Here is a 25,831-nt window from a genome sequence, read left to right as displayed (position 1 = left end):
TAGTCGGGAAGACAGCAGCAGCAAGACTATCACAGTGGCCTAAGAAAAATGAAGAGCTGGAAGTCATGTGACTTTGCAAGAGATTTTGTTAGCTTGATAGTAATTTTAGCCATACATAACAAAGTAAATCTCTTTTGTATGCAATATTGTATGGCAGGGTCTTGCATATCAGTATATGATTGCTGCTGCTTGTGTGTGTAGAAGTGCTACTACAAGTACACATGAAGAATTAACTGCTAAGGACAGGTGAGTCAAGTAATTTACAACATTTTTTATTTACATTTTATAGGGAAACTCTAGAAATATGTTAACACTCCCTAAGGAAGCAAATTTCAGGCTAATTAAGTTCCTGTATTATAAAATACGAACTTCAGACAGACAGTTTCTTACGTCTTTCTAAGCAAGATTATAGAATCATGCAAGAGGTACACCAGCAGTAAAGAGTGAAAACCTACAAATTATGTGGTATTACGGAAGCTGTAGCAGAATCAAAGAGCTACTATGAAATAGCATAATCTGATCTTTATTATTCTTAAATAAGTCTCATCAACATATTTACACCTATTACATAAGAAACTAAAAATAAATGACAGCTTTCATGTTTACACTCAGATACAAACTTGACCCTTATTTTAAGTTTTGAGTATCAAACAGCATATATCTACTCTGTAGATGGCAATGTTAACTAACACTACAGTGTTAGCAATCTTCAATTATTATCAATTTCAGAAAATAGAAGAATCTCAAAGAAATGCTCACACAGTTATTTTTTGTCTCCCTCGATATATATAGCCCATACTTGCTCATATCTGTTTAGTTTTTTAAACTTGGTGCGATAGTAAATAAATATTCTGCCACTCAGACTCAAGCACTTTTTTTATCTCCACAGTTTATGTACTCTTGATCAACATACTGGAATATGTCAGCTTTAAGATTTGTTCCACAGCTATCAATTTTATCAAGACTCATGAGATCCAACCCTTATGGTAAGTTAGTTAAATAATTTCAAGTTTGGAATAAAATCTGGTTTTGACAATTGAATCATCAGGCATTTAAAATGTAACCTGGATCAGAAGAAGAGCACAGTAGAAGTCTTTTGTAGTTCAGAAGATCTTTTGACTTCTACGCCTTCTAATTCTCTTCCAGAATTTAATTAACTATTCAATAGAATACACCTAGTACTCTCAGAAAGCAAATGTCTCTGTAAAACCCACAACTACATGACACTGCCTCTTGGCACAAGGCTAGTTTCTCTGAACAACATTACTGTCTCTTGCCTGTGGTTTGTTAAGATAATTCTTAAAAGTAGTGTTAAGTGATTTATTATTAACTCTAAACTTTAACAGAAAAATCATCCTTTAATGTTTGTTTTGCATGCAGCATCAGTTTGTAATAAATATCAGTTATAAAATTTAAAAAAATAAAAATCAGTCATGATACTGTATTTTGAAATTCCAAAGGAATCCAGTCCTCACGTAAGCAATTTCATCATCTACATCTTGTTACTGCATTCCTCCTGAATCATAGAATCATAGAATAGTTAGGGTTGGAAAGGACCTTAAGATCATCTAGTTCCAACCCCCCTGCCATGAGCAGCGACACCTCACACTAAACTATGTCGCCCAAGGCTCTGTCCAGCCTGGCCTTAAACTCCTCCAGGGATGGAGCATTCACAACTTCCTTGGGCAACCCATTCCAGTGCCTCACCACCCTCACTGTGAAGAACTTCTTCCTTAGACCTAACCTAAAGTTCCCCTGTTTAAGTTTAAAGCCATTACCCCTTGTCCTACCACTACACTCCCTAACAAAGAGTCCCTCCCCAGCATCCTTGTAGGCCCCCTTCAGATACTGGAAGGCTGCTATGAGGTCTCCACGCAGCCTTCTCTTTTCCAGGCTGAACAGTCCCAACTTTCTCAGCCTGTCTTCATATGGGAGGTGCTCCAGTCCTCTTATCATCCTCGTGGCCTCCTCTGGACTTGCTCCAACAGCTCCATGTCCTTTTTATGTTGAGGACACCAGAACTGGACACAATACTCCAAGTGAGGCCTCACGAGAGCAGAGCAGAGGGGCAGGATCACCTCCTTTGACCTGCTGGTCACGCTTCTTTTGATACAGCCCAGGATACGGTTGGCTTTCTGGGCTGCAAGCGCACACTGCCTGCTCATGCCGAGTTTCACTTCATGCTAGCCTTCAATATGTAAGTTTTACAGTTTTTGCCAGTCCCTGACCTTCATAGTGGCTCAATGCACAGTAAATAGAGTCAGTGGCATTTGTCTGACTTCATACACATGTATATATAGAGATAAAAATGATCAATATTTTTTATATACATTCAAAAGAAACACATCATGTTAACACATCATGTTTCAAATCCTTCTGAAATATTCAGTACAATGAACTTTCTGTATTCAGAAGTGTGAAGGGAGAAAGCTTCTTCTTAACCTGAGAGCTTCCAGCCACAGCTGAAGGCAGGCAGAGGGTGCTTGCAGCTTTCTGTCTATTTTTAGTTCCCCAACTTAGAAAAGGCAGTTTCAGTGGGGCTTTCTTCGTCTGATCAATCTTATCCTCTTCCATGGCTAAACAGATTAAGGAGTATGTCTTCTGCATTCCCACAGAGTAAGTTGCACTCTTACTATGCTGTAGGAAAGAGAGATGCATTATAAGAATCAGTCACCCAAAACGGGTCAAAACTTTGAAGATAACAAAAGCTTACTGTGCAAATAGTTTTCCAAGGCAGAGCACAGTAAGCTTTCTGTGCTAATGACGTACTAAGGGAACACAAGGCCCTTCAGAGTGCTGCAATTCTGGTACTTTGCCCATATAGACTGAAGGGTATACTAAACACAGTGTAAAGGACTTGTAAATTTTTTCCATGGGTTGAGTTACAGTTAAAATTTGCTGGCTTCTTGTATAACTGTATAATATAAAACCTCTCTTAGGTATGTAGTTCTTGTACAAATATCTGAAGGGGGATCTTTCTTGCTGCTTTTGGAGAGGTTCCATGTTGGTTGCAACTATAACAACAGGAGCATGTAGGACATCCTTTTGGGATACCTGAAAGGCACAGCATCCTGTCTTACCTGAGCTTTGCCCTGAAGCAAGTTGATTATATTGTAGCCTTTTGTTTCCAGCAGCAACTTAGAAGTGCAGGGGTGCAGTTACTTATTTTCAGTAAGAAAAATCAACTTCTCAAACCAAGGAAATCTAACAGCAGTAAGAGCACAGGGATCGCTTCTAAGGCAATGCTACTTCAGTGCCTAACCTTGCCAAGGAATGTTAGAAGCAGTGGATTTAGCTGAACTATGGGTTCTCTCACACTGTAAGTTACTTACAGCTTAACATTTTTTAATCTTGTGGTCATACAGCAGCTTAGTAAATGACTAGACAGTTAAAGCCCACCAAAATAAAAGATACATATACTAATCCATGATGTAACACAGAAGTCATGATCATTTTTGTTAAGAGCGCATAGAAGATAAGCATGTAGTCTTGAACATTCTATTTCATTCCATTATTCTTCCATTGTGGCTTTTCCAGTGCTGAACATGGTAATATTTTCAACCTCTACATCAAGTTAGAGGAAAATAAACTATGCCCTGGAATTTATAATGCAATTAATCTAAGTAGCTCCACTGCATAAAAACCCACCACCCAACCATTCTTGTGCACACATCTCTCCTTTAGGTTGCAAAGTCAGGATGATTTAAACACACTTTAAAACTTAACACATGCCTGAATACTTTATACGTTCACTGATGGAGTGGGATATCTGACTACATGAAAGTAAACATTAAACAGGGACTGAAGCCAGGAAAGTGAAAAACACTCTCACACATCCAATCTGCAAAACACATTTGCCTCGTTACATACCATAGATGCCGTTGTATCCTGGCAACTGATAACCTCAATCTCAATGGGCTGCTCTCCCACACTTGTGAATTTTTCCAGCACCTCATTCACTCCAAGCCACTTGCAATCCACGCCACCAACTGAAACAATGTAGTCACCTTCTTTTAGGCCCATTGACTGTCAAAAAATTTTTTGCACAAGTTATTATCTGGAATTACAAAGATGGGTACAATATTTTTGTCATCAAACAGTATATGCCCTAAAGGCGTTTTCCTCTTAGATGTTATAAAACCATTGTCTAGCCAGGTATGTGGGATGGACAAGAAGTGTATATATATATAACATAAAAACACAGAACTTTTTCAAGTACACAGATAATCTATTTGAGTTACCATTGATAAATGTGATTCTGGCATACTCAAATGTTGGCTCTTTTTATATCCTTTTCACTTATCTCCTTAAATAAAGGAAACGTGTTTTTAGCTACCCTATCATCCCCCATGAGACACTTTCTCCAGTTTTTACTTCTCTTTCTTCAGTACTTTTGTTTGTACTTCTGTGGTTGCTGCTGCCTTTCCTATAGCTGAACTCTGCTCATTAGCCCTTTGTTTCTCCCCCAGAGAGCGACATACTAGAATCCAGTAATATGTTCTTTCCTCTCTTTTTCCTTGGGCACATGCTACCTTACCTTCCCTTCCTGATTCTCATCCTTATTGTTGTTGCTACTTTCTAAAGCCCTTTTAACTTCCTGAATTAGATGAGGAATAACATTTGCCTTTATTATTTGTAACTTTTTATCTATTAGGTGTGAACAGAGGAATTAATTGACTCTAGTTTAAGGTGATGCCAGTGATACAGATACCCTGAGGTGTACATAGCACTGAAAATCTGCTCAGATTATATAAAATGACTGTACTGATGTACAGTAGAACTCAATAAATACTCCATACACCAATATGAACAAGCTATAGTTACATTTAAAAGATCATGATGCTAGAGCCTGGAGACACCGTTAATATTTCACCGATGCACTTACCGCTGCAGAACAAACTGGATCAAGACAATAAATCTGTACTGGTGACCCTCCTTTAAGACTGAATCCTAGCTCTCCTGCTTCATGGTGGATGCGAATAGTACGTGGAGCTGTCCATCTCTGCTTGGCTGAGAACACTGTCAGTGGGCCCTGGAGGTAACATAGCAGCAGGCATGTTATAGTTTACTGTCATTCATAAGTAAGTGTTTCTGTTTTATTTTTTTAAATTATAATGCTTTAAACTCATCTTCTGTAGATTTTACTCAGGTTAACTTTCAAGCACTTTAGTTGAAATGGAACAGCGGGATTTATCCCCGAAGTTTAAGAAGTCCCTGAAGTGCTCAGCCCTACTTCATAACAATTTAGGTGATAATTCAGAGTTGGATGAAAGCAATTGCCAGGTTGTTATGAGATGGCTGATAAGCTGTGCAGAATCTTTTGCTGCAGTAGCCTTTAAGGGCCTATATTACTCCATTTTGGAGGAGATAACCGATTGATGAAACATTGCATATTCTGATCCTAACTACAACTCCATATTTCCTGTGCCCACTGATACACACAGAGCCACCTGGAAGACTGGCTTCATAGCATGCAACATTACATGCTCAGCATGCCCATCTCCAAGTACTATATGTTTCTCCCTGCCTTTAAGTTGTATGCAGTTACCCACTGAAATTTCATGAGACCTTTATGAAAGTTATCAAGAATGCATACTGTTCAAACATACAAACATAACAAAACATACATACAAAAAACCAAACATACAAACAGCACTTTGCTAGTCTTGAGCTGACTTATACCTCTGGAGCTAGGTGTGACCTCCAGTAATTTCTGAAGAAAAACACTTACTACAGGATCATTTTTTCAGGCTGAAATACTTGTGTCCCTCCCCTCATGTTGGGGTGAATTTGTACTTGCTAACAAAATGACAGAGGTCGGTCAGCATTAACATGTTACGTACCAGCTTGTGAAAGAAGTCTTTAACTTTGACCTTTGATAACTGAGGAGCGATTGTTTCTATTTTATGCTCTGTTTTAGCTAAAACAAAAAGAAAACCAAATTAATTTTCTCTAAATTATTAGTTAAAAGATATGCATTTATTTTTCTTTCATTCCAAGCTAGATAAAAATTAGCAATAGTAGTAGAATGAGTTAACAACTTAGGCCAATATAAGAGTTGTGCTACAAGAAACAGCAGTTTTCCCCTGGTATGATTTTAGATTGTAGTTTCCCCATTTTTTTCTAGTTCACAATATGCATATACATACATATAAAATAAAGGTATGTCCCCATGAAAACATATATATGTATGGTTAGATAATGTTTAGTTCTAGCTGTGTACACTTACGGAGGATATCTGGAGCCTGGATTAGACTGAGAAAGTCATCTTCTGTCTCTTGCTGAGCATATTTGAGAAGTGAGCGCTTGTGTGCAGCTGTCAGAACCTCCTGAAGAACATCAATGTTCCGAAGCTTTTTGCACAGACCACAGACTCTCAGAGCTTCTTCGTGGTAGATGATGGCTTTACGCAAGTGTGCTTTCCCTGAAGAAAAAAAAAACAAAACAACAAAAAAAACCCATCAGAAACTGTTGTTTGCCATCCATAGACAATAAGTAAAAGGTAATTTTCAAACTGTATCCAGTAGCTCTGTGAAACTGGCAGTTACCCAGTTGTTTTCTCTGAACTTTGTCCTTTAAAACGGTGAGAACCATCAGTCCTTCAGGCACATAGTCATACATCTGGGACAAGGCTTTCTCCTGCTGATCTTCGTCATCACCAGGCTGCACTATAACAATTGATACAGAACATCAACTGTTACATATCACTTGGTGCTCTGTTCCTTTAGGTGTATTGTCTTGTAGTTACTACTACCTTCTCTCCAAATACAGTCAGATATTGTTATACATATCTATTGATAGGAATTTCCAAGTTTTAGGACTTTTATCATTTTTATCATCTGCAATATGCAGATAGTCCTGATATGCAGAGTACATTGATAAAATTTGAATAATTTGGTAGCATATAATGCATATAATTTATTTTGAAAAGTTAATTTATGTAACTTTCACATTCTTTCGTACAGGACAAAAAAAGCAAGGCCTCGTATCTGAATGGGAAAATGGCTACAAATTAACATATATTGAAACCCAAAAGTTCCTGGCTCCTAGTCTTACTCGTAGACCAGATTATAACTGTTTATGTGTTTATTACTGTTATTTATATTAATATGTAGAAAATGTATGATTCTTACATTCATGGTCACACAGAATGGTGGCAATGAAGTAATGCGCCAGAGCTTTGTAATGGTCCGACTTTATTTGTGCCAGTTTAGACCAGGAATAGGGGATATTCTCTTTCACTGGTTCCTGATTCATTGCAGTGTTAACCAGCATGTAAACCTCTCCCACCTAAAATAAAGCACAGCATTGAAGTATGAGAATTTAACAGTAGTTATTAGAAGCTCAAGTAATGGATATTATCTGCAAGCTCATGATAATTTCATATGCATCACACCAAAGATATGGAAAACAAACAAAAAGAAGATTGTTAGAAAGTATCAGAAATAAGTCAAGAAAATTTGAAATTCCATTCTCATTTTTCCCTTACAAGAAAAGTAAATCAATTTTGTACAAGAACAGATGGACTAAGTCAGTCAATCTATATAACTTCAGAGTTCAGTGAAAACATGGTAAAATAAATGGGGTTTAATTTACAAATTTATCTCACTGGCTTAATTCAGCTGAGAAAAAGGGTGAAGCATGTTACTTACACAGTAGGTTTGTACTTCACTTCTGAAACTGTGGAGTCCTATCTAGCCTTAAGTTTGTGTGGTTTAGTTAAAACTGAGCTGTTGTCCTTTATGCAGAGGAAAGAAAACAGCTTTTCAAGCAGTGAATGCTGCTTTAATGGATTAAACAATTCCAACTGACAGAATCAAGAAATCTTTCCCCTGCGGCTAATCAGCCCTACAGATAAGTGAGGGTGGCTTTACAGGGCTGATAGGGAAGGCTTTGTCCATTTATCTAGTATGGAACCAATTATACATCTCCTTCCCTGAAGTGGCTCAGAAAGCATATTCATATCTTGTTGGCATACCCAATTTCTGATGTCAACAACCTGATGTCAACACATACTGTGTACAGCCTGCCTCCCCACTTTTCAGAGAAGTCCTGCAGCTAGCAACCTGACTCAGCTCATCAGGGTCTTTCCCCCAGTTACAAATTCATTACTCTTTTGGACTTGGGCTTTTTAGGTTTGCGTAACCTCCAGCTGCTGGGAAAGACAACAGTTTGTGTTCAATACTTAACAGAAAACTACACAAACAACGCTGTCCCTTTGTATGTTGTTCTGTGGACAAGATCTGTACTGTTTGAAAGAGCAATATGATAAATAGCTTGTAAAAAACCTTCAGCAAGTTCACTGCCCAAGTATTTCAGCATGTTTCTGTTAAACTTCGTGAATTACAGATTTTAAAAATCCTACCAGTTCTAAATTAATTATATTCAAATTGAAGCTATCTGCTTTTTAATCTTCTGAAAGGTTGTGATTTTTATTGTAGCTTGTCTATTGTTACATTTGGGTTTTGGTAATGGTTGTTAACCTTTAGATTTAATAAATTCTGTTAATATTACCAGAGGCTGTAGCTATTAACAAAGCACTGTAAAGGCTTATTTTAAAACATGAGACTCAAGTTTTAGTCTTTACCTTGGCAACTTCCTGTGTCATTTTCACCAGGGTGAAAAACTCGTTGCGTATTCCAGGAAGACCAATCTGCTCAAACACACACTCTTGAGCTTGTGCAAGCATCATTTTTACTAGTACATTCAGCATAGCTGGGCTCATATCATAACTTGGGGTGTGAGTAAAGGTCTCCTTCAAGTAGCTTAGGACTCCTGAAATTACAAAATTGGTTTGTCAGCACTACAAAGAGAGAAACAAATGAACTTGATTCTAGCATGTTCTGTAATAATTAAGATTGAAAGCATACTTTCTAGTATTGCGCTACAGCAATCTGAAGGGATTCTTGGTACACATGAAATTAGAGTGACCTACAGATTTTGCTTTACATTCCCAAACCTCTCCAGGCACAGTTCTCAAAACTACAATTCAGAGGAGCAACAGAAGCTGCAAGTTTTAAAGGCAATATCTTCAGATTTGCTTCTATCAGTTCTTCTGAACTGAAACAAAAGCTGGGCTGAACTGAATAGGACTTGTATGTGTGACTGGTAGGCTAGAGCTTATATCTTGTCCTATAGGACTAGAGCAAAAACGAAATCTAACACGGTTACAAGGAGGTGACAGGAGAACCTTTGGATGGAAGGAAAACACACAAACATATAAACTTCATTAATTATGAATATCTTTTTCAGATGCTGCTAATTGCATTTTGTCTCCTGGTGAAAGCTCAGTTCCATCCCTGTAAGTAAACTAGAACAGTATACTTAATAGGGTGAAATTAGATTCTGCTCTAGACATTTGGCTCCACCAACATATGAATAATTTCTAGAATTTCTCAGATTAAAAGCAAACACTAACTGTAGTGCAAATATTAAGTAGCAGTTTCATGGATGGAAGTGTGACCTTCAGTATGCATGTCATCCAACTGGTTTAGGGAGTTCTACTAGTCTGCTAATTGCTGATAATACTACAAAAGTGTAACAATAAGAGCTCTGCTTTTCAAGTGCAAGACTACAGAAGCTGGGACTTCTTGCCACTACATTCAGTTCTGGTCACGTTGTGCTTTATTTTCCTACTGCCACTTTCTGAGAATTTTCGTTTTCTGTTACACTTGTGTCTTTTACCTTACGAATATGCCCTTATACAAATTTACATTACAGCAATGTCCACCTTTTTGCACCAAAATCCCCAACTACAGACTTGCCAAGCACATCCCACATACTGAAGGAGAGCCCTGCTGAGGGGCTGAAAACACAAAGGGGGAAATATTTTTTGTTGTTGTTAGCATATTTCTGCTCATGCAATAAACATATAAACACCAAGAGCTTTGCTGAGGATTAACTGTGCAACATTTTCCATTCACCACAGAGAAACAGTTAATACATGCTCTGTATGATGTCTCTACCAACATAATGAAGAGTGTTACAGAGCCATGCACAGGTACAATGAAATGCCTTCTGAGCACATAGCTTTGGGGCCCTGCAAAGGTACTGTGGCAGCAAACAATGCGTTTCAGTTGGTGAATTAATTCTGTTCTGCAAATATGTTCAAGTGAAAAGCTGCGATTTTTTTTTTTTAATTATTTGCAAAATGGAAGGAGCAGCAGCAAAATGGAGACATTTCTGAAGTATTGAAATTTCTTTTAGATGAAATACAAAGGTTGAAAAACTGATTAATAAATGCATGAAGATGTACTATCATTTTTTCTGACAGCTGTGTATTCATAAGAGGGGGTTTTGGAGACTCCAACTCTCTGGTCCACAGTTCATGGCTGACAAAGCTACCCATACAGTGCAAACCAGTAGCCACAGACTGTTAGTGTAGAAGTAAATCTTACAGTACATGTTAATTACATAGGTCATGTCTTCAAGCATTATGTGTAGCACAGATGATGTTTACAAAAAAAAGTTAAAATCTACTTGGAAAAACAACAAAACAAAAGCTTCTATAGTATGTTAGTTCAAGAGATCTGATTCCCTTTATTAGAATATGTATTTTTCCTTGCTTGGGACAGATGGATTATTTTGAACCTGTTTGCCTTTGGAACCTTTGGAAAATGCACAGTCAGCTTCCAATGAACTGCAAATTTCACTAGAGAACACAGTAAGATTAATTTTGAAGAGACCATATGGAAAACTAGGTTTAAAACCCTTTATCAGCCCTTTACATTGTTTCTTGTACAGATTTTACACCTACGTAATTATCACTGAGGCAAAAGCAGCTACGTTGGTGGAACAAAAAATGAACAATGAAGCAGTTAACGTTGGGGTTATAACTTGGACCTCTGAACTGCAGTTCATTAATCATTAACCACAGTATTCTTTATCTACATGTTCAGACTACAGTTCCAGGCTTTTATTTAATGCTTCATCTCCTCAGGTCTTCATGGGGCTTCTTGAATTCCCCTGTTCTTTTTTTGTGTACTGAAGTCAGTGGGAAATGCAGAAATCTGCAGGGTATCAGGATCAGATGAGGAACTTTAGCGTAAAGACCTTCCCAATATTTTAAAATTTGTACCTGCAGCTCTCTGAAAAGCATCAACAGCGTTTTCAAGTCCAGCCTGGGTTTGACGATTGCATCTTGTTCCAATCTGGGTGTAGAGGGCTCCAATGTTGAATAAAATACTAGCTTTTTCAAGTAACAGATTTGGCTGACATACTGGGACACCTGTGAAGGAATCGTACCTTGGGAAACAAATATTACAAGTGTTAAGATTAGCAGAGTCCATCAAAACAAAAGATATTTTCATGAAGTTTTTCCAAAAGAGCAGTGGAATTCTTAATAATTATTTTTAGCTAGAGTGAAAATGAAGGTGAACAGAAATACTGTAGTGTAGGACCATCTAGATGCTGCAAGTCAGAGACCAGCTTTAGTGGAGGCTTAGTTTTCAGCAGGTTTTACAGCAGTGCCTCCATAAGCATATTATATCTAATTTAAAAGTGCCTATAAGACATCGCAGAGGCTGATAGTATACTGGGGAAGCAGCCATATGTGCTGCTATGTTCTCATACTTAGGTGTTGACAAAGATCAACTATTGGCATGGGCAGATTCTCTATAGTTTTAAAATTTGTTTGCAGTTCTGACCAGAAATATAATGGTTCCTCTTGGCTGCATCATAAAAATGCTTTTCCATCATAAAAATGCTGAATTCAGAGTCAAACTTTGCTCACATATGTAGCAAACACTCTGCTATAACAAAATAAGCCACTCCTCCTCATTTCTGCGAAGAGAATTAAAGTCTGACCCATTCCCCATCTGCATCGTGCACCAAGGTTTAGAGTTCAGGAAACATCTGCCATTGATCAAAATGAAGACTATTTTCTCTCTTTTTCCCTTGTGCTAACCTATAGCCCAAGTCATTTGCCATAGCCAATGGCTTCACTCTAAGTGTGATAAGGGTGTACTGTATTCAGGTTTACTCTTAACACTAAAAGAAAAAATTGACAACACGTACTGCAGGGAGTAGTGGGAGAAAAACATTGACTTGATACAAATTAAACAGAAGACAGGTACTGATTAACTGTGTTTTGAAAAAGAAGAGACAAGACAAACATGAGCTACACTTACCATGTAAATAAAACTCCCATGTGCCTGGTGGGTGGGAAAAATCTGTTTTCTACATAACCAAGTTGAAGGAAATAGCTTATCAGCATCTCAATGCCAGCTTCATCTCGGCTAGGAGTGCGGCAGGCCTTGAATTGCAATAGAGTAAAATGAAGTGTATTCTGTTGTGTTACAGGATGAATACAGAAACACCAAGCATAAGACTCTGTGGACTTCCGCATATCATAAAAATGTTTGGAATCTGAGGACAATATGCTTAAGGCCATACGGATACATTCCAAATGAGAGTTTTTCAGCTGCACAAAAGTTGTACGTAACTTTTAAGGAAGCCAAGATCTGCTAGGCAAGTCTCAGAGTTAATTAAAGAAAATCATAGGCATTACGAAAGCTACAAAAAAGTTTAAGTTTCTAGTATAATACAGGAAACAACTTCATTCTACTACAGTATTTTGCCGAATTAATTCCCATCAACATTCTTCCTGCTAAATTTAAAGTACTTTAAAGTAAAAAAGTAGGTAAGAAATCTTAGATTTACAAAGTTGTGCCAACAGCTCAATCACTTTGCATAACTTCACTCTTTTCTTCACTTGTTCTCTACTCAGATTGTAAAGCTTTTGGACAACACAGTTTCATGTTCCATATCTCAGAAACTAAGTCAATATGAATACGGTGAGTTAAAAGTAATAATGGCATATTCTGATTCCATATAAAGGCTATTATTTCCAACTGTAGATTAAAAGACTTCATAATATGCCACACTTGAACTTACTTGTCTCAGATCCATGAGATCTGCTATTTCATCTTCATACTCAGAACTGTCTTCACTATAATGTTCCAGAATAAAGTCCTTAAAAAAAAAAAAAAAATTAAAAAATGGGAATGTCCAAAAATCAACCTAAACTGGCTTTTTTCTGCAGTTGCAAACAGTACAAAATTGATTCAGTTGTAAATTGCATGGTATCTTCTCCCTTCCAGTCAAGAGTACAACAACATACAGCAGTGAGACTACAAAAAGACAATAGTACAAATAATTTGATTTGATACCCAGTATGAGAAATTTCAATAAAGGAACCAAACACCTGTTACATCAACTTCATTGTGTTTTAAAACAACAACACTTAGTGGTTTTGAAAGGGAGAAGTGAGCCCTGTTAGCTAAAATAACAAGGGAATCAAGTGACCATAAAAACTTGTTAACTGAAAGAGACTGCCAAATTCTTGTCAGCTATATTAGGTCTATTCCACTTAAATTAAAAAAGATGCAATGGCATGAAGTGGTACCATAATCTGACCATGGAGATTAACCTACAAAAGGGAAAGCAGAAACAAATGCTAGTGATACGATAGTTTACCATGAGATAAAAATCTACATTGCACAATACACAGTGGTCCAAAAAATACAAAGGTGGCTTAACTAGTCAGCAAAGTATATTAGTGAACAAACAAGGAGTGTTAATGCTGCAACACTGCTTCCCAAATGAGCTAGCTTGGTTGGTTAGCTCCTGTAAAACCTTCCTTGCTACTTCCTTTTACACCAAAAGTAGTAATTAATTATCTTATTGGAACCAAAAACTGTAGAAGGAATTTTAATTCTCTTTGGTTTTACTGTCTCCAGAGTGGGATTTCTTATAATATCTTCTGACTCCTTGTCTTAGGTATGAGCAACAACCCAAATTGGTCATTGGTGGTTAATTTGTACATTAATTACTTCTGCTTCTTTAAACAAATCAGAAATGGAAGTTATTTCTGTTAATTCTTCATTCTGAAATGTGTCTCTGAAATTTACCTTGAGGGGGAGTGTAAAGTCTACTTCTTTGGTTTCCTTCAAGCCAAGAGGTACCAAGGGAATGCTGAAAGTCTCTCTACGAAAAAAATAAAAAGATTCACAAATATTTTGTTTATCTGCTGATAAGATAATTACTTTTGTTTTATTTGATGACAGGAAATTTCTATGCTGATGGTTGTTCAGGTAAAAGGTATATAGTTTATAACAATTTCTTCAAGGAAAGGGTGAAGACAGCTTCCCTCCCTCCCCCGCCCATTTAAACCTATTTTTCCTTCAAGGAAAGAAAAGGAGACTCCCAAAGGTTGGCTTACTGCAATTCAACCTTTATAAACCTGTGCAAGTTCTATGGACAGAAAACAGCTCCGCAGCTGCTAGAATGCTAGATCTACCACGGTAAGAGCTATGGTAATTATCATTAGTTATCATCAGTATTTTACATGCTACCCATGCTTTCATATGTAGAAGCGATGGGTGTCAAACACAGGGAAAAGCAGGTCCAAAGTGTACCAACTTTAACAGTAAAAGGTCTTAAGAGCAGGAAATCTGAGAACTACTTAGTTTCTAGACAACGCCAGGTGTTAACCTATAAACAAGTCAACCTCTAAAATATCAAAAGGCAATAAAGGATGAGAACTATGACTTCAAAAAACTGGATCCTCAAGAGAACATACATCTGTATCACGGACTTAAACCCAGATCATATTAGTAAACAACACTAGCTAATGAGGGATAAATAGTGCTCTTTAATTCATAGTAGGCTCAAAAGCTGCATATATTGCTCTTCCATCAAGCATATTAGCCAATTATATCTCAAAAAAAAAAAAATAAAAAAAATCAGAATTGCTTCCAGATACATAGTTGTTTGAGTAGGTTTAATGAGTCAGTACCAGGCGATTACAAGGTTTATTCAGCATTTTTCATGAAAACATAATTGACTCTCATTATTGTTTAGAGCATTCCATTACCAACTACAAAATCCTATGGGTGTGGTTCATTTATGGTCTTATCAGCAAAACTACTTTCTTACTGGTGAAAATTCCATCTCAGAAAGGTGGGAATAGGAATGTAGCTTCCTCAGCAGAGGAAGAGTCCTTAAACTGGTTGGCATGATCCAGAAAGTGGCTCTGCTAGCATGTAAAGGATTTCCAGAATTCAGAGCCAAAATACCACTGCAGGTAGTACAAACGATCTGATTTCTGATAAGGCTTTTAGAAGAAACACCACCACTTTTACAACAGATTATATCAAGACTTTTCCCCCCGTGAAAGGAAGTGAGACACATGCAAAAGAAATCCTAACTTACTGATTTAATGACGTCTAGTACCACCCACAGTCCCTGTGGACACCAGCATTTGTCATTCAAAGGAACTGAATTCCTATTTTTTAAGTTTCTAATGTGACACACCCTTAAAGTCAACATAATGGGGCCACTGCAGTTAGGGAGGTGATCCTGGGTTTGCAGAAATGAGTAGAAATAGCGTCATACTTCTCAATCCAGCTGAGATGTGCGCAAGTACTGGGAAGGCCAACCCTTCAGATTGGTGTAACACAACACAGCGTAATCCAGTAACATAGGCGTGACCTAATGTTCATGACTATATGCACAATACACTCAAAGAGCAACTATTAATAACTATTTTCTATTAAAGGCTGGAGAGCAGTTATGAAGGGAGTGAATTATTTTAGCTGATGGAACATAAAAAGCATTTAGAGCTTGGAATGAACAGCATCAGAAAGGTAAAACACATCATTCAAAACTGATGGGGGCAGTAGGATCAGGAGAGAAAAAGCATACAACTGTCTAGCTGCAAGGCTTCTACCTGCCTTGGGGCCTGACCTGCTGCTCACCCTTCATTGAGAATCCAAGTATTTCAAATATTCCTTAGCTAGAAGAAAGAATATACTTTCTGGAGCCTTGCTCGCACGCAGCCATAGCTTTCATCCTGCTGTCTATGCTCACATATGTCTATGAAGCCTGGCAAAATCTTGAATGAAAAACCATTTTCATACCAAATATTTTTCAAAGTTTGCCATGGGGGGGAGGGAGGGCAGGAACTTCAGCACATTTTGAGAAAAATTAAACGATATTTTACATCAGGTCAGCATCCAGTTGAAAGACACACCACTGGAAATGTGCTTGGTCACTCTACATTAAGAATTCCTTGTAGTCCACCTGGAAGTCAGACCTGAGAATAGTGCTAAGAGGGACCCACACTTATACCATATATATGTATGTATCTAGATATATCTAGATATGTATATGTCAATCATATAAAGCACTTCAATTTGTGTTTTGAGCTGCCAGTGTTTATCAAATAGTAAACATTTAGTTTTAGGAGCAAAAAGTCATCTAGCAGGTATAGAAAGCACTGCACTATCCAGGCAATAAATAATCTTTACCTTTGAAGTCTTGTCTTTGAGGAATCTATTGTAATACTGAAGTTCAGTGTGCTCTTTAAACTTGGAAAAAGATCTTGGAAAAAGTCCAACTTCACCTACTGAAAATTTCTCTGGTTTAGTCAGCTAATTTATGGATTTCTATTACTGAATGGCACATCTTAAAGATTATCTCATCTGCTTTGAACTCCAAATCAGTGTTCTCCAGCTAAAGAGAGGACTCCTGCATCCACTGCATTTGAGAACAAACGTTAGATCACTGGGTTTGTTCGCTACAGAATGTACTGAACCAATTCTAGTACTGGAAATTCTGCTAGGGACCGCGTGTCTCCCCATACAGCCCCAAGAGCTTTCAGTTCTTGCAATTCTCTCCTTCACAAAGGAACTCTGTACCTAAGGATTAGTGGTACATGCCTTTCCCAAGTGAAAGACAAATACGCAGACTAACCCTTAGTCAACAAATCTACCATCAAATATGTTCTCTTCATATCAAGCCCTCTGGTCTTTCACGTAATTATTGTCCAGCATTCACATTCACCTAGAAACAGTTTTGTTTCCAAGGGTAAACAGAAGATCTGTTAATAATTGAGTAACTTAGCTGTATACTTACTCTGAGTTTTGATAAACTTCTACTGAGATATTAAGTCCTTCCAATTCCTCCTTTAAGATCTGCAGGTCTGAGTTTACAAAACTCAGTTCCAGTAGTACCTGCTCTCGTACTTTGTTGTTGGTGGTTGCTCTGCAGAAAGAAAGAAACATCTTTTTTTTTCGGTTTTGCTGAGGAAAAGGTTTTGTACCTAAGCTCAGTTGACCCCCTTCCTGGCATTCTCAGCATTTTTAAGATTATTTCTTTTTATCTCCTTAAGAGATGATACAAGACCAAGAATTTCAGAATATACTAGGTTTTTCTGTCAAGAGAAAGCCTGGGATATTTTCCAGATACAGCACACAGATACAGAAAAGGTTTGCCATGTGCAAAGGGGTTTTTTTTTTGTGTGATTAGGGAGTCAGGCTTACTTTCAGATACATTAATACTAAAGCATCTTAAACAGACTCACTATCCTATTTTCAGATTATGTGATCTTTTCATAGAAGAAGAGGGTGGAGGTAGTGGGGAGTCAGGAGATGTTTTTCCAAAAGGGACTTCCCCACTTCTTAAATTGAATTATGATCTGTTGAGACTTCTGATCTTACGAATAAAAGAAAACAGCTTTCTCGCAAAACTGTTACTATGGAATGTTTTACAATCAAACATACAGGTAGAAAGATATTTCTTTTTAATACAATTTTTTCTGTAGTTTTACTTTGTCAGATTCAAATAAGATTTTTGTTTGTTTCCTTTGCCATTTATACATTTGCATGACAGCATTTTGAACTGCTAGCACATTGGATATTGGTATTTAGCCACCCAGAGCACTTCTGTGTGATTTCTTACTTGTGGATTTCAGGATGTTATTTCTTTATTTCTAACATGATTCTCCATAAAGTGTTACAGTTTTCAAGAGACTTAAACTGTTATCTATATGATTTTAAGACAAAAGTTCTTGATCCATACCCAAGCTTAAGATACTGTACCCCTATATTAGGCAGTACAAAGTATTAGACAATACAAACTTAAAATAAGCTTGCAGCATTTTGCATTTACGTTTAAGATAAAATTCATAAACATTTATGAACAACCCTCTCATACATCCAGTCTCCACTGGAACAATCCTCTGGTTTTATGGAACACCTTGGTGAAGATCTAATTATTCCAAGGCCAAAACTGTAAACTCATACTTCATATTATAAACATATGTAATATGTCAGTTTCCCCTGCTCTACTTTACTGAATACCTGATATTGCTTTAATTGAGCAATGTTAACATCTGCTGCCTGCATAAGCCAAACTGGAGACAAATACACAATGGAGTTAATCTAAAGACAGCATCATACAGGTAGCTAGGCAACCTTAGCAATTTTATTATGGTGCTAAGGCTTTATGTTTGGTCTAGCTTACCATCTTCCACAGGAGGGATTCTAGTATCTTTTTGAGAAATCCCTATGTTCCATCCAGGTGAACTTCTCTAATATGGCTATATGGCTCTCAACATCCATGCCAGTTTACAATTAATCTGATTACTTTTCCATGTATTTGCACTGCAGATACACTTTGTAAGGACAAACAGCAAAAGACAGCAACAAAGGCAATGTGATATCCTGAAGATCCACATAAGTATACTCTGAATTCAGTTTTAACTCAGAAATTTGAGACAGAAGACAATGAAAAGGAAAGGGTGATTTTCAGAAGTTCTAACAACAAAAGTATTTGTGCTTAGATGGATCATTTGTTTCAAGCCTAGCGTTTACTTTCGGCCAAAAGTAAAGAAACCTGCATTTCCAGTTTTTCCTCAAGTCTATTGCAGGAGGCTCCTTGTGGACAGCAATTAGTTTGCTTCTTTTAGAACTTGAAATGCAAATAGAATCTGAAAACATGAAGCTTGTTTATTTAGGTTTTTCCTTAAGACCCTGTAAATACATCTAGTCATGTGAACCATCTAGTGGTCAGGTTACTTTTAAAATTGCTTCTTTCAAAGAACTAGTGAGTTTTAATAGCATAAGTTAATTTAGATTAATTAATAGCTTATATACAAGTCTGATCCTCTACCCTCCAAACAGGTTCAGTTCCCACTCTTGCCAATAGCAACTTTAATATTTCAGCAGCCATATTTTAAGCCGTCTTTAGGCTGAACGTTAGAGTAACCAGTGTTCACATTAGATATTACTTATCTCTTTAGCCCTTCCAAAATGCTCCTGAGCTGACATACAGAAACATTACTGAATGAAGGGTGTTCAGTTTCAAAAGCAGATAAAAAAATTCTTCTGGGTAGCAGAAGACCCAAAGTCTTACTCCTTATGTCAATTACCAGAAAACAGAGCAAAATTAAATCAGTCACAGAGGCTGAAACTACATAAGCTTCGGATCCATTGCTTCACTTGCCGAGAGTGGAGACAAAGGCAGGTGAGAGGCAAAGGGCAAGCTATCGATTAATGGCAAGTTTAAGAACAGTGAATTTATGCAAGTATCTTTACTTCTCTAAGGGAAGTATATTGACAAGGATTTTGTTTTTGGAGATTCATTGTTGCTCCAGCTGCTGAGAAGTAGACTCCACAGGAGACTATTGCGTGTGAGTATTGGGGAAATTTTCAGGTTTTCTGAGTAACAGGGGGATGGATTGTTGGAAAGCTACAAGTCTGTTTGCTAAGCAGTTAATCACAGGATATAAAACAGGATCAACATAAGGCTGATAATTCCTGTGGGGGCAGACATGTAAGAAACTAGACCTTCAAAATCAGTGGACGAAATAATAGGTGAAGGACAAAGCCTCTTCCAGTTACTTCAAACTGTAGGAAAATATGATTGCAACTGTAACCCAGCTCAAATTAGAGGTGTGCTACCCTGCTACTCCTGTATCACTACTACATGGAATAAATAAGGAAACAGATAATCCTTCCACCATGGAGCACAAATCTGAAGGACCTTGGGAAAAGCAACAGCTAGTGGCAATACTTTTATTGATTTAAAGTGCAAAAGGGAGCCATTACAATACTCAGGAAGGTTCACTTGCCATTATCACTAGCAATAAAGCAGATCAAATAGAGCAACACTAGACAGTCTAACTTCAGCTCACTTGCTACAACACAGCAGCTTTGGAAGTGCACGTCATAGCAGGTAATGCCTCTGCAGAGCTACAGCATTAGAAAAACTTTGGGGAGATTCACAAAGCATCCAGTAGTAACTTATGCAGCAGTTAGGCAGATTGGAAAAAACAATAGCTGAGACTTAAATAATGTTGCTTAGGCAAGAGAACTAGGAAGTCATGACACATACCTTAAAAGGTTTTCAGCGCCAGCTCTCATTCTTACTGCTCTTAAGATCTGTTGGTTTAGGACAGCTCTTTGATTTTGCAGTTTGCTTCGCCCAGTCTCAGCAAGAGGGTTACATCCCTAGAATTAAGGAAACACTTTTTTGTTGTTGTTGCTGATGGAAGAGACTGAAAAGGGAGAAAGGCTAAATTTGAAGGCACATAAGTGGCATGGGTTCTGTATGGATACATGTTAACTAGACACAAATTAACAAGGTTGACATCAATGATGAATGACTGACAGTGTTTCTTTTCTCAAACTTGGTCATTAAAAGCAAAAGATACACCATGACCAAAGTATTTGACATGAAAATCCAGGTAGAAAAATATTTGTTTTAAAGCTCATGTACATGTAAGCCAGCCTGTTCTCCCCTAAATATCTTTTGAAGCTGTTTTCCAATGATAACCAAGTTTGACAGAGCAGCATTAAGTTTCTATGTGTTTCATAGAAACAGTGTCTGGCCAGGCAGTAACTCCTGTCAAAGGGTTTGCTTTAACTTCGCAAAATATCAGAGTTCCAGACTGGGACATATACAGACTTGAAATACAACTCTATCAAAACCAGGCTTTGGTGGCACCGCTGCTCACAGTTTTAAAGAATTTTTCTAAGCATCTCTGCTCTTGTTCCTTCTGGTGCTCAGACCTTCAGTAGCCCTCCTTCCCTATGTTCTTCTCTTTACATCTCTGCTTATCTGCACAGCTCTTCTTCACACCCAGAAATGCTCTTGGATCTTGAAGCCTTCCCTGCCATAACCCAACAGCACCAAAAATGTAAAATATCAGTAAGCTTTTTAAGTTATCTGTACATTCTCAGAGTGCCAGACGCAGTGATTCATCTCCCATTAGTTTTTCTTGTTACCTGTTGTCCAAACAAAAATTATATATTTGTTTAAACATCAACATTTGTTTGTCTAAACAAATATTTTATATATATTACTTGATACTTGCTCAGTATCAAGTAAGATGGGAAATGGAGTACTATGAGATGGAATAAGATAAAATGGGATATGGAATAATGGAGCTTGACAGGGCAAGATTATGATTACACCTTCAGACACTCATCAGATTAAGCCCTTAAACTAAAACATAACACCCAGAATTCACAGGAATGCTCCTGTGTATGTGCATACCTTACACAAGCGAAAGACTCAAGCTGGAACCTGTGTTTGAGCAGGACTGAGCCATTGTATTCTGATGAGCACTGATAAGCTAAAACTGTTAAAACTGAATAGGACCGCATGTTCATCATTGAAACAAGATCTTCACATCTTTCTTAAACAGGTTAGAAGTTTCATTTCCACTTTTTTACTTTTTACATCTCCCTTCCTCCCCACTTTAGAGTATCAAATGTCTTTGAATATGCATTTATAGCCAACCAGCACTTCCCTGCAGCCTTAACTACTGATTCTGAAGCTAGTAAGACCCCTTTGTTTTAATGCTTACTCTTAAATAAAGTGTGTCCTTTTTGAGTGGCCTGGTTAGGTATCATTACAAAGCTTGTCAGGGTCCTACTGGATCATGCATTACACAAGTAGGAGGCTCAGATCTGTTCAATACAAGTCTTTCCTCGAGCACTCCAGCCACTAAATTATCCACTATTTTGGACCTCTCTCTCTTAGTTTTGACTCAAAAAAACTTGGCTTTGGTATAATAGCATTTAGAAGTCTCTCAACAAGCTCTAATTATGAGTGGTCAGGAAATGACATACCAGCAGAACAAAAGCAAGAATTTAAATAGAACATGAAGTTACCATCATCTACTCGAAGATCAGTTCTTATTTGGGTTGGCAAGTGAAAGCAAGTTGACTTGACAACAGAGAAATGATCAGATCAATCCAGATTACACTAGTTCAACTAGAAAGCACATAGCCTAATACAGTTAATTTAAATCTCTAGTTTAAAAGTTTGTAATAAACAGGTAAAACTCACAGGAGGTTTGTGGCAAATGGTGCTTAAGATGTGTGCAGACAACTTGAAAAAGCATGCCATGTTAAATTACTCTCACTGCAGAAGGGTTTCTGGATTGAAAGACTAGTTGCAGCAGAAGCCCAAAACTTGGGTGCACAGCTTTCTCTTTTTGTCGAGAAAGCACTGGCAGCAGGCATACTGCATAGAAGATGAAATTCTTACTGGAGAGGACATGCACATGTAGCAAACTCATTCATTCATCTCAGATTAAATGTAGTCCTTTAACTACCAAATACTTCATGCTCCTTTACACACATTTATACAGAAACACAAGCAAGGCATACTTGAAGGTACAATATGGTCTTACATCCACAGATTGCTTTCTGCTCTGAGCCTGCTTCTTTTTCCAGCCTGCCGTTGTTTTTCCTACTTTGTTTTTAATTAACTTTGTGCTATATAGTCTTCCTCTACTACTGGTATTCAAAGTCTTCTCTCCTTTCATTCCAACCATGCCATTTTCATTTCAACATCAACAATTATCTCCTCTTGATGTTTGCATTCAGCTTTAATACTTGATTCTCATCTTGGGCCTGCCACCTCTATCTCCCTGTGATGCTTTCTTCCAGTTTCTTTCTCAGCCTCTTAGTCCAAGCACCCTTCCTAAAACTATCTTTGCATTGCCCTGGTCTTCATTTTCTCCATAAAGCTGCAGCTTCTTTCCAGAACTCCCTGCCCTTCCTGTGTGCCAAACAAGTTCCATGACGTCATTTAAATACTTCTTTACAGCTCTACTTTTGGGAACTTTGCAGGAAGATGAACTGCCCAATTCCCAAGCCCATGAAGCTCAGTAGAAGTGGCGTATTTATTTCAGTGGACCTTTGATCAAGCTCCAGCCCAGAAATCAAACAAGTTCCCACTGAACAATAAGTTAAGGCCATTGCAAAAGTGCAGTGATCTTAAACTCTGCAAAAAGAAAAAGTGGCAGAGATGTTTCCTGGCATTCTGGGACAAGTCACTAATCTCTGCATGAAGCTTTAATGCAAAGAACAGCCCTGGGGCCTAAGAGGACAAGGCGCTGACAGACTGAGGTATTCTTATCCCATCCAGCGTGCCTGCAAGTGCTGCACTTTCGTCTTCGGGATGAAAGGCTTCTTGTGGATAGAGGAGTTTCTTTGCAGGACAGGCTCACCTGCTGCAAGCACAAACCTCCCTTTTACTTCTCAAGGCCTGTAAGGAACTCATAGTTTATGTTTTGAAAAATGTTTTTTTACATCTCCTGCACAAGGAGAGGGATACTCAGCTAATCTGTGTTCATTTACAGGCCTAAATTCTTTACTGTAATCAGGCTGCCAGAAAACTGATGGGTAGAAGTCCTGCATAGAGGACAGTGAAAATAACCAGTATTTGCAAAAAAGCATGGGAAATACACAATCTGGAGAAGATGCCCCCTTGTGTAGAGCACAAATTCTGTGTACTAAGAAGTGATTTAGCAGACACGTCCAACAAAGTGCTTAATATTGTTTCCCTCCATGTAGAAGATCTCTTTCCCAAACAGCATTTGTTTACATGTGGACAATCCCAAGAATTGTGTTAATGTTCAGTTCATTACAATATCTGGCAGCCAAACTTCCCAGCAGTTTCCACACCTACTGTTTCATTCTTGTCAACAGATTGCTAGATGCTTCATTTAATTACTGTTTATTTCTTTGCCAAGCCAAGACAATTTGGAAAGTGAACCTGTTTGTACCCTGGCTTATACACTATCAGTAAAATTTTTAATTAAATAGTTGAAAAGGAATAGTTATTACTAAGGAAGCTGCAAAAATTACCAAGAATGGAGTATGATTTAAGATTTCATTGCATACATTTGAGGGTTGTGTGAAAAGTAAATTGAGTAACTTTTCTAGGACGACAATTCAAACAGTCAACTCAGCTATTACTTTTAGAGTCTTTTTTCCACCCCTTAGAGCATAGTTGCACTTCATAAGGAAGTGTTTAAAGTGCTTAATTATTATTATCCTTAGGTCCTGAGCCAAATAAAAGCTTTTTCAAACCTAAGGTTCAGTTAGCTAGTTATTTCATTTCTTCCTGCTTCACGGAAAAGCAATGCTGAACTGCAGAACTGGGAAGCTGATTATGTTTTTAGTATATCATTATCAGAGGCAAGTCCTGCACAGGAGGTACAGATCCTTGCCATATGTTATTTATGTATCTAGTAAGGCAACATCTTGAAACAGACACTGGTGTTAGAACTACACGCTGAGCTTGGGTGGCAGGATATCCCACTGGGGTTTATTATTAAGTTTATAAACATCATTCCACACACGCTTATTTGGCCAACAGTTGGATTGAGTGCCTGTGAGATCCCAGTGTGATGCTGTCTATGTCAGGCCAGGCACTGCCAGCTCAACAGCAGGAGCTCAAGCAGAGCTAGGAAGAGGCTGACTGTCTGTTTCAGGACTCACGTGGGATTGAGGGGGAAGATTTTATTCTACATCTTACATAGGGACAGAGTTGGTAGCTGAGCAATCCTGTAGCCAGGTAGTCCAGGTTAGGTATGGACAGACAGTATCTTGCCTCTGTACAAGGCCCCAGTGTTTACCTCTCATCTGAAGAAGCCTTCAAATCTCCCCAGTTTAAGGGGTATAGGCAGTATCTTTGTTTTTCACCCAACTTTAGGCTCTAGGCCTTAAGAAATTGCCTACCACAGAGGGCAGATAGCTGTCAAAAGTACAGGTCACCAGTGAAGAAGTTGTATTTAATTTAGATGCCAGGAAGTTCTTTCTTCAAGACAGAACTATATTTTAGTATCAGAAATCCAACTGTGAAGGACACAAAAATCTTGACTGTTTGCCAAACAATGAGTAATCACAGTAAGCATTTGAAATTAACATAAATATGAGTTATGAAGTAGTGGTTTGAACTCTTAAGATGAGCCACACACCGTCTGAAGGTGACACAGAGTTGAAACTGGGTGTGCCTTCTTACTTAAAATAAAACATTCCTTTCCAGCCAGCACAACCTGTGCTGCCCGTCAAGCACAGCAGTGTACACAAATGGCCATATCCTCTAGGTAGTTAAATGTGTGTGCAACTTAGGCACACAACTTCTTTGCCTGCAACAGCAATCATAGTAAACAACATGATTCACACCAGTATTTCTAGAACTGATCCCAAGTCCTGCTAAATTATTATGTTTATTTTCCTTCTCCAACTACTATAAATAAGTTTCTCTTGGCACGTTTTGACAAGTTCAATTTTTAAACTTTTAGTTAAATACTGCAAGGTTTTCAGGAGTAGAAGTTCTATCTAAGTTAAAAAAGGCAGGGGGAAGGGTGAGATCTGGTCTTCCAGAGCCTGGCCTACTTGTGCCATGAACAGGTATTTTACAGTTCTAAGTGCCTGTCCCCAAAGATTAGTATAAACTTTTACAACTAGTTATTGTATTAAATTCCATGTATGTATTTTCTAGACAATCTTCCATCTTGTCACACTGCTCACTAAGCAAAATGAAAATCAGTGTTTCATCAGAGATGTCTGTCTCTTGACTAACCAAGTTTCAGATGATTCTCAGTTTCACACAAAGGCCTACTTTCAGTTTTAGGGTTTATGAGTTTGTACATAATGAGTGGATATGGCATGATGGGGGGATGAATCATTGCCGTGTTGTTTCTGTCCCGCCAGACAAGGGGAAAGAGAATAAATAGGCAAAT

The 25,831-nt window shown here is 37.9% G+C and overlaps 1 protein-coding gene across 1 annotated transcript; it reads right to left on the bottom strand.

Moving 5' to 3' along the window:
• Positions 1-2,183: 2,183 nt before the first annotated feature.
• Positions 2,184-20,290, bottom strand: RHPN2 (rhophilin, Rho GTPase binding protein 2). The gene is made up of 14 exons (XM_010017971.1): positions 20,179-20,290; positions 16,918-17,046; positions 13,911-13,986; positions 12,895-12,972; positions 12,129-12,253; positions 11,078-11,244; positions 8,588-8,775; positions 7,134-7,290; positions 6,549-6,668; positions 6,230-6,424; positions 5,844-5,920; positions 4,886-5,032; positions 3,871-4,026; positions 2,184-2,637 (listed from the first exon to the last, which is right to left on the bottom strand). The coding sequence occupies exons 1-14, from the start codon at positions 20,205-20,207 to the stop codon at positions 2,386-2,388; spliced, it is 1,896 nt and encodes a 631-aa protein (XP_010016273.1). The 5' UTR covers positions 20,208-20,290; the 3' UTR covers positions 2,184-2,385.
• Positions 20,291-25,831: the final 5,541 nt, after the last annotated feature.

The sequence above is a fragment of the Nestor notabilis genome, unplaced genomic scaffold (assembly GCF_000696875.1).
Source record: "Nestor notabilis isolate BGI_N333 unplaced genomic scaffold, ASM69687v1 scaffold31847, whole genome shotgun sequence".
NCBI classification, from domain to species: Eukaryota; Metazoa; Chordata; class Aves; order Psittaciformes; family Psittacidae; genus Nestor; species Nestor notabilis.
This window is presented reverse-complemented; position numbering and strand designations above follow the sequence as displayed.

Excerpts from the sequence above, each read along its gene's own strand:
- RHPN2 (XM_010017971.1), bottom strand. The coding sequence starts at position 20,207 with ATGAGAGCTGGCGCTGAAAACCTTTTAAG. Across the intron at positions 7,291-8,587 it reads TGACACAGGAAGTTGCCAAG|GTGGGAGAGGTTTACATGCT; the intron begins GTAAAGACTAAA and ends GCTTTATTTTAG. Across the intron at positions 6,669-7,133 it reads CATTCTGTGTGACCATGAAT|TGCAGCCTGGTGATGACGAA; the intron begins GTAAGAATCATA and ends CAATTGTTATAG.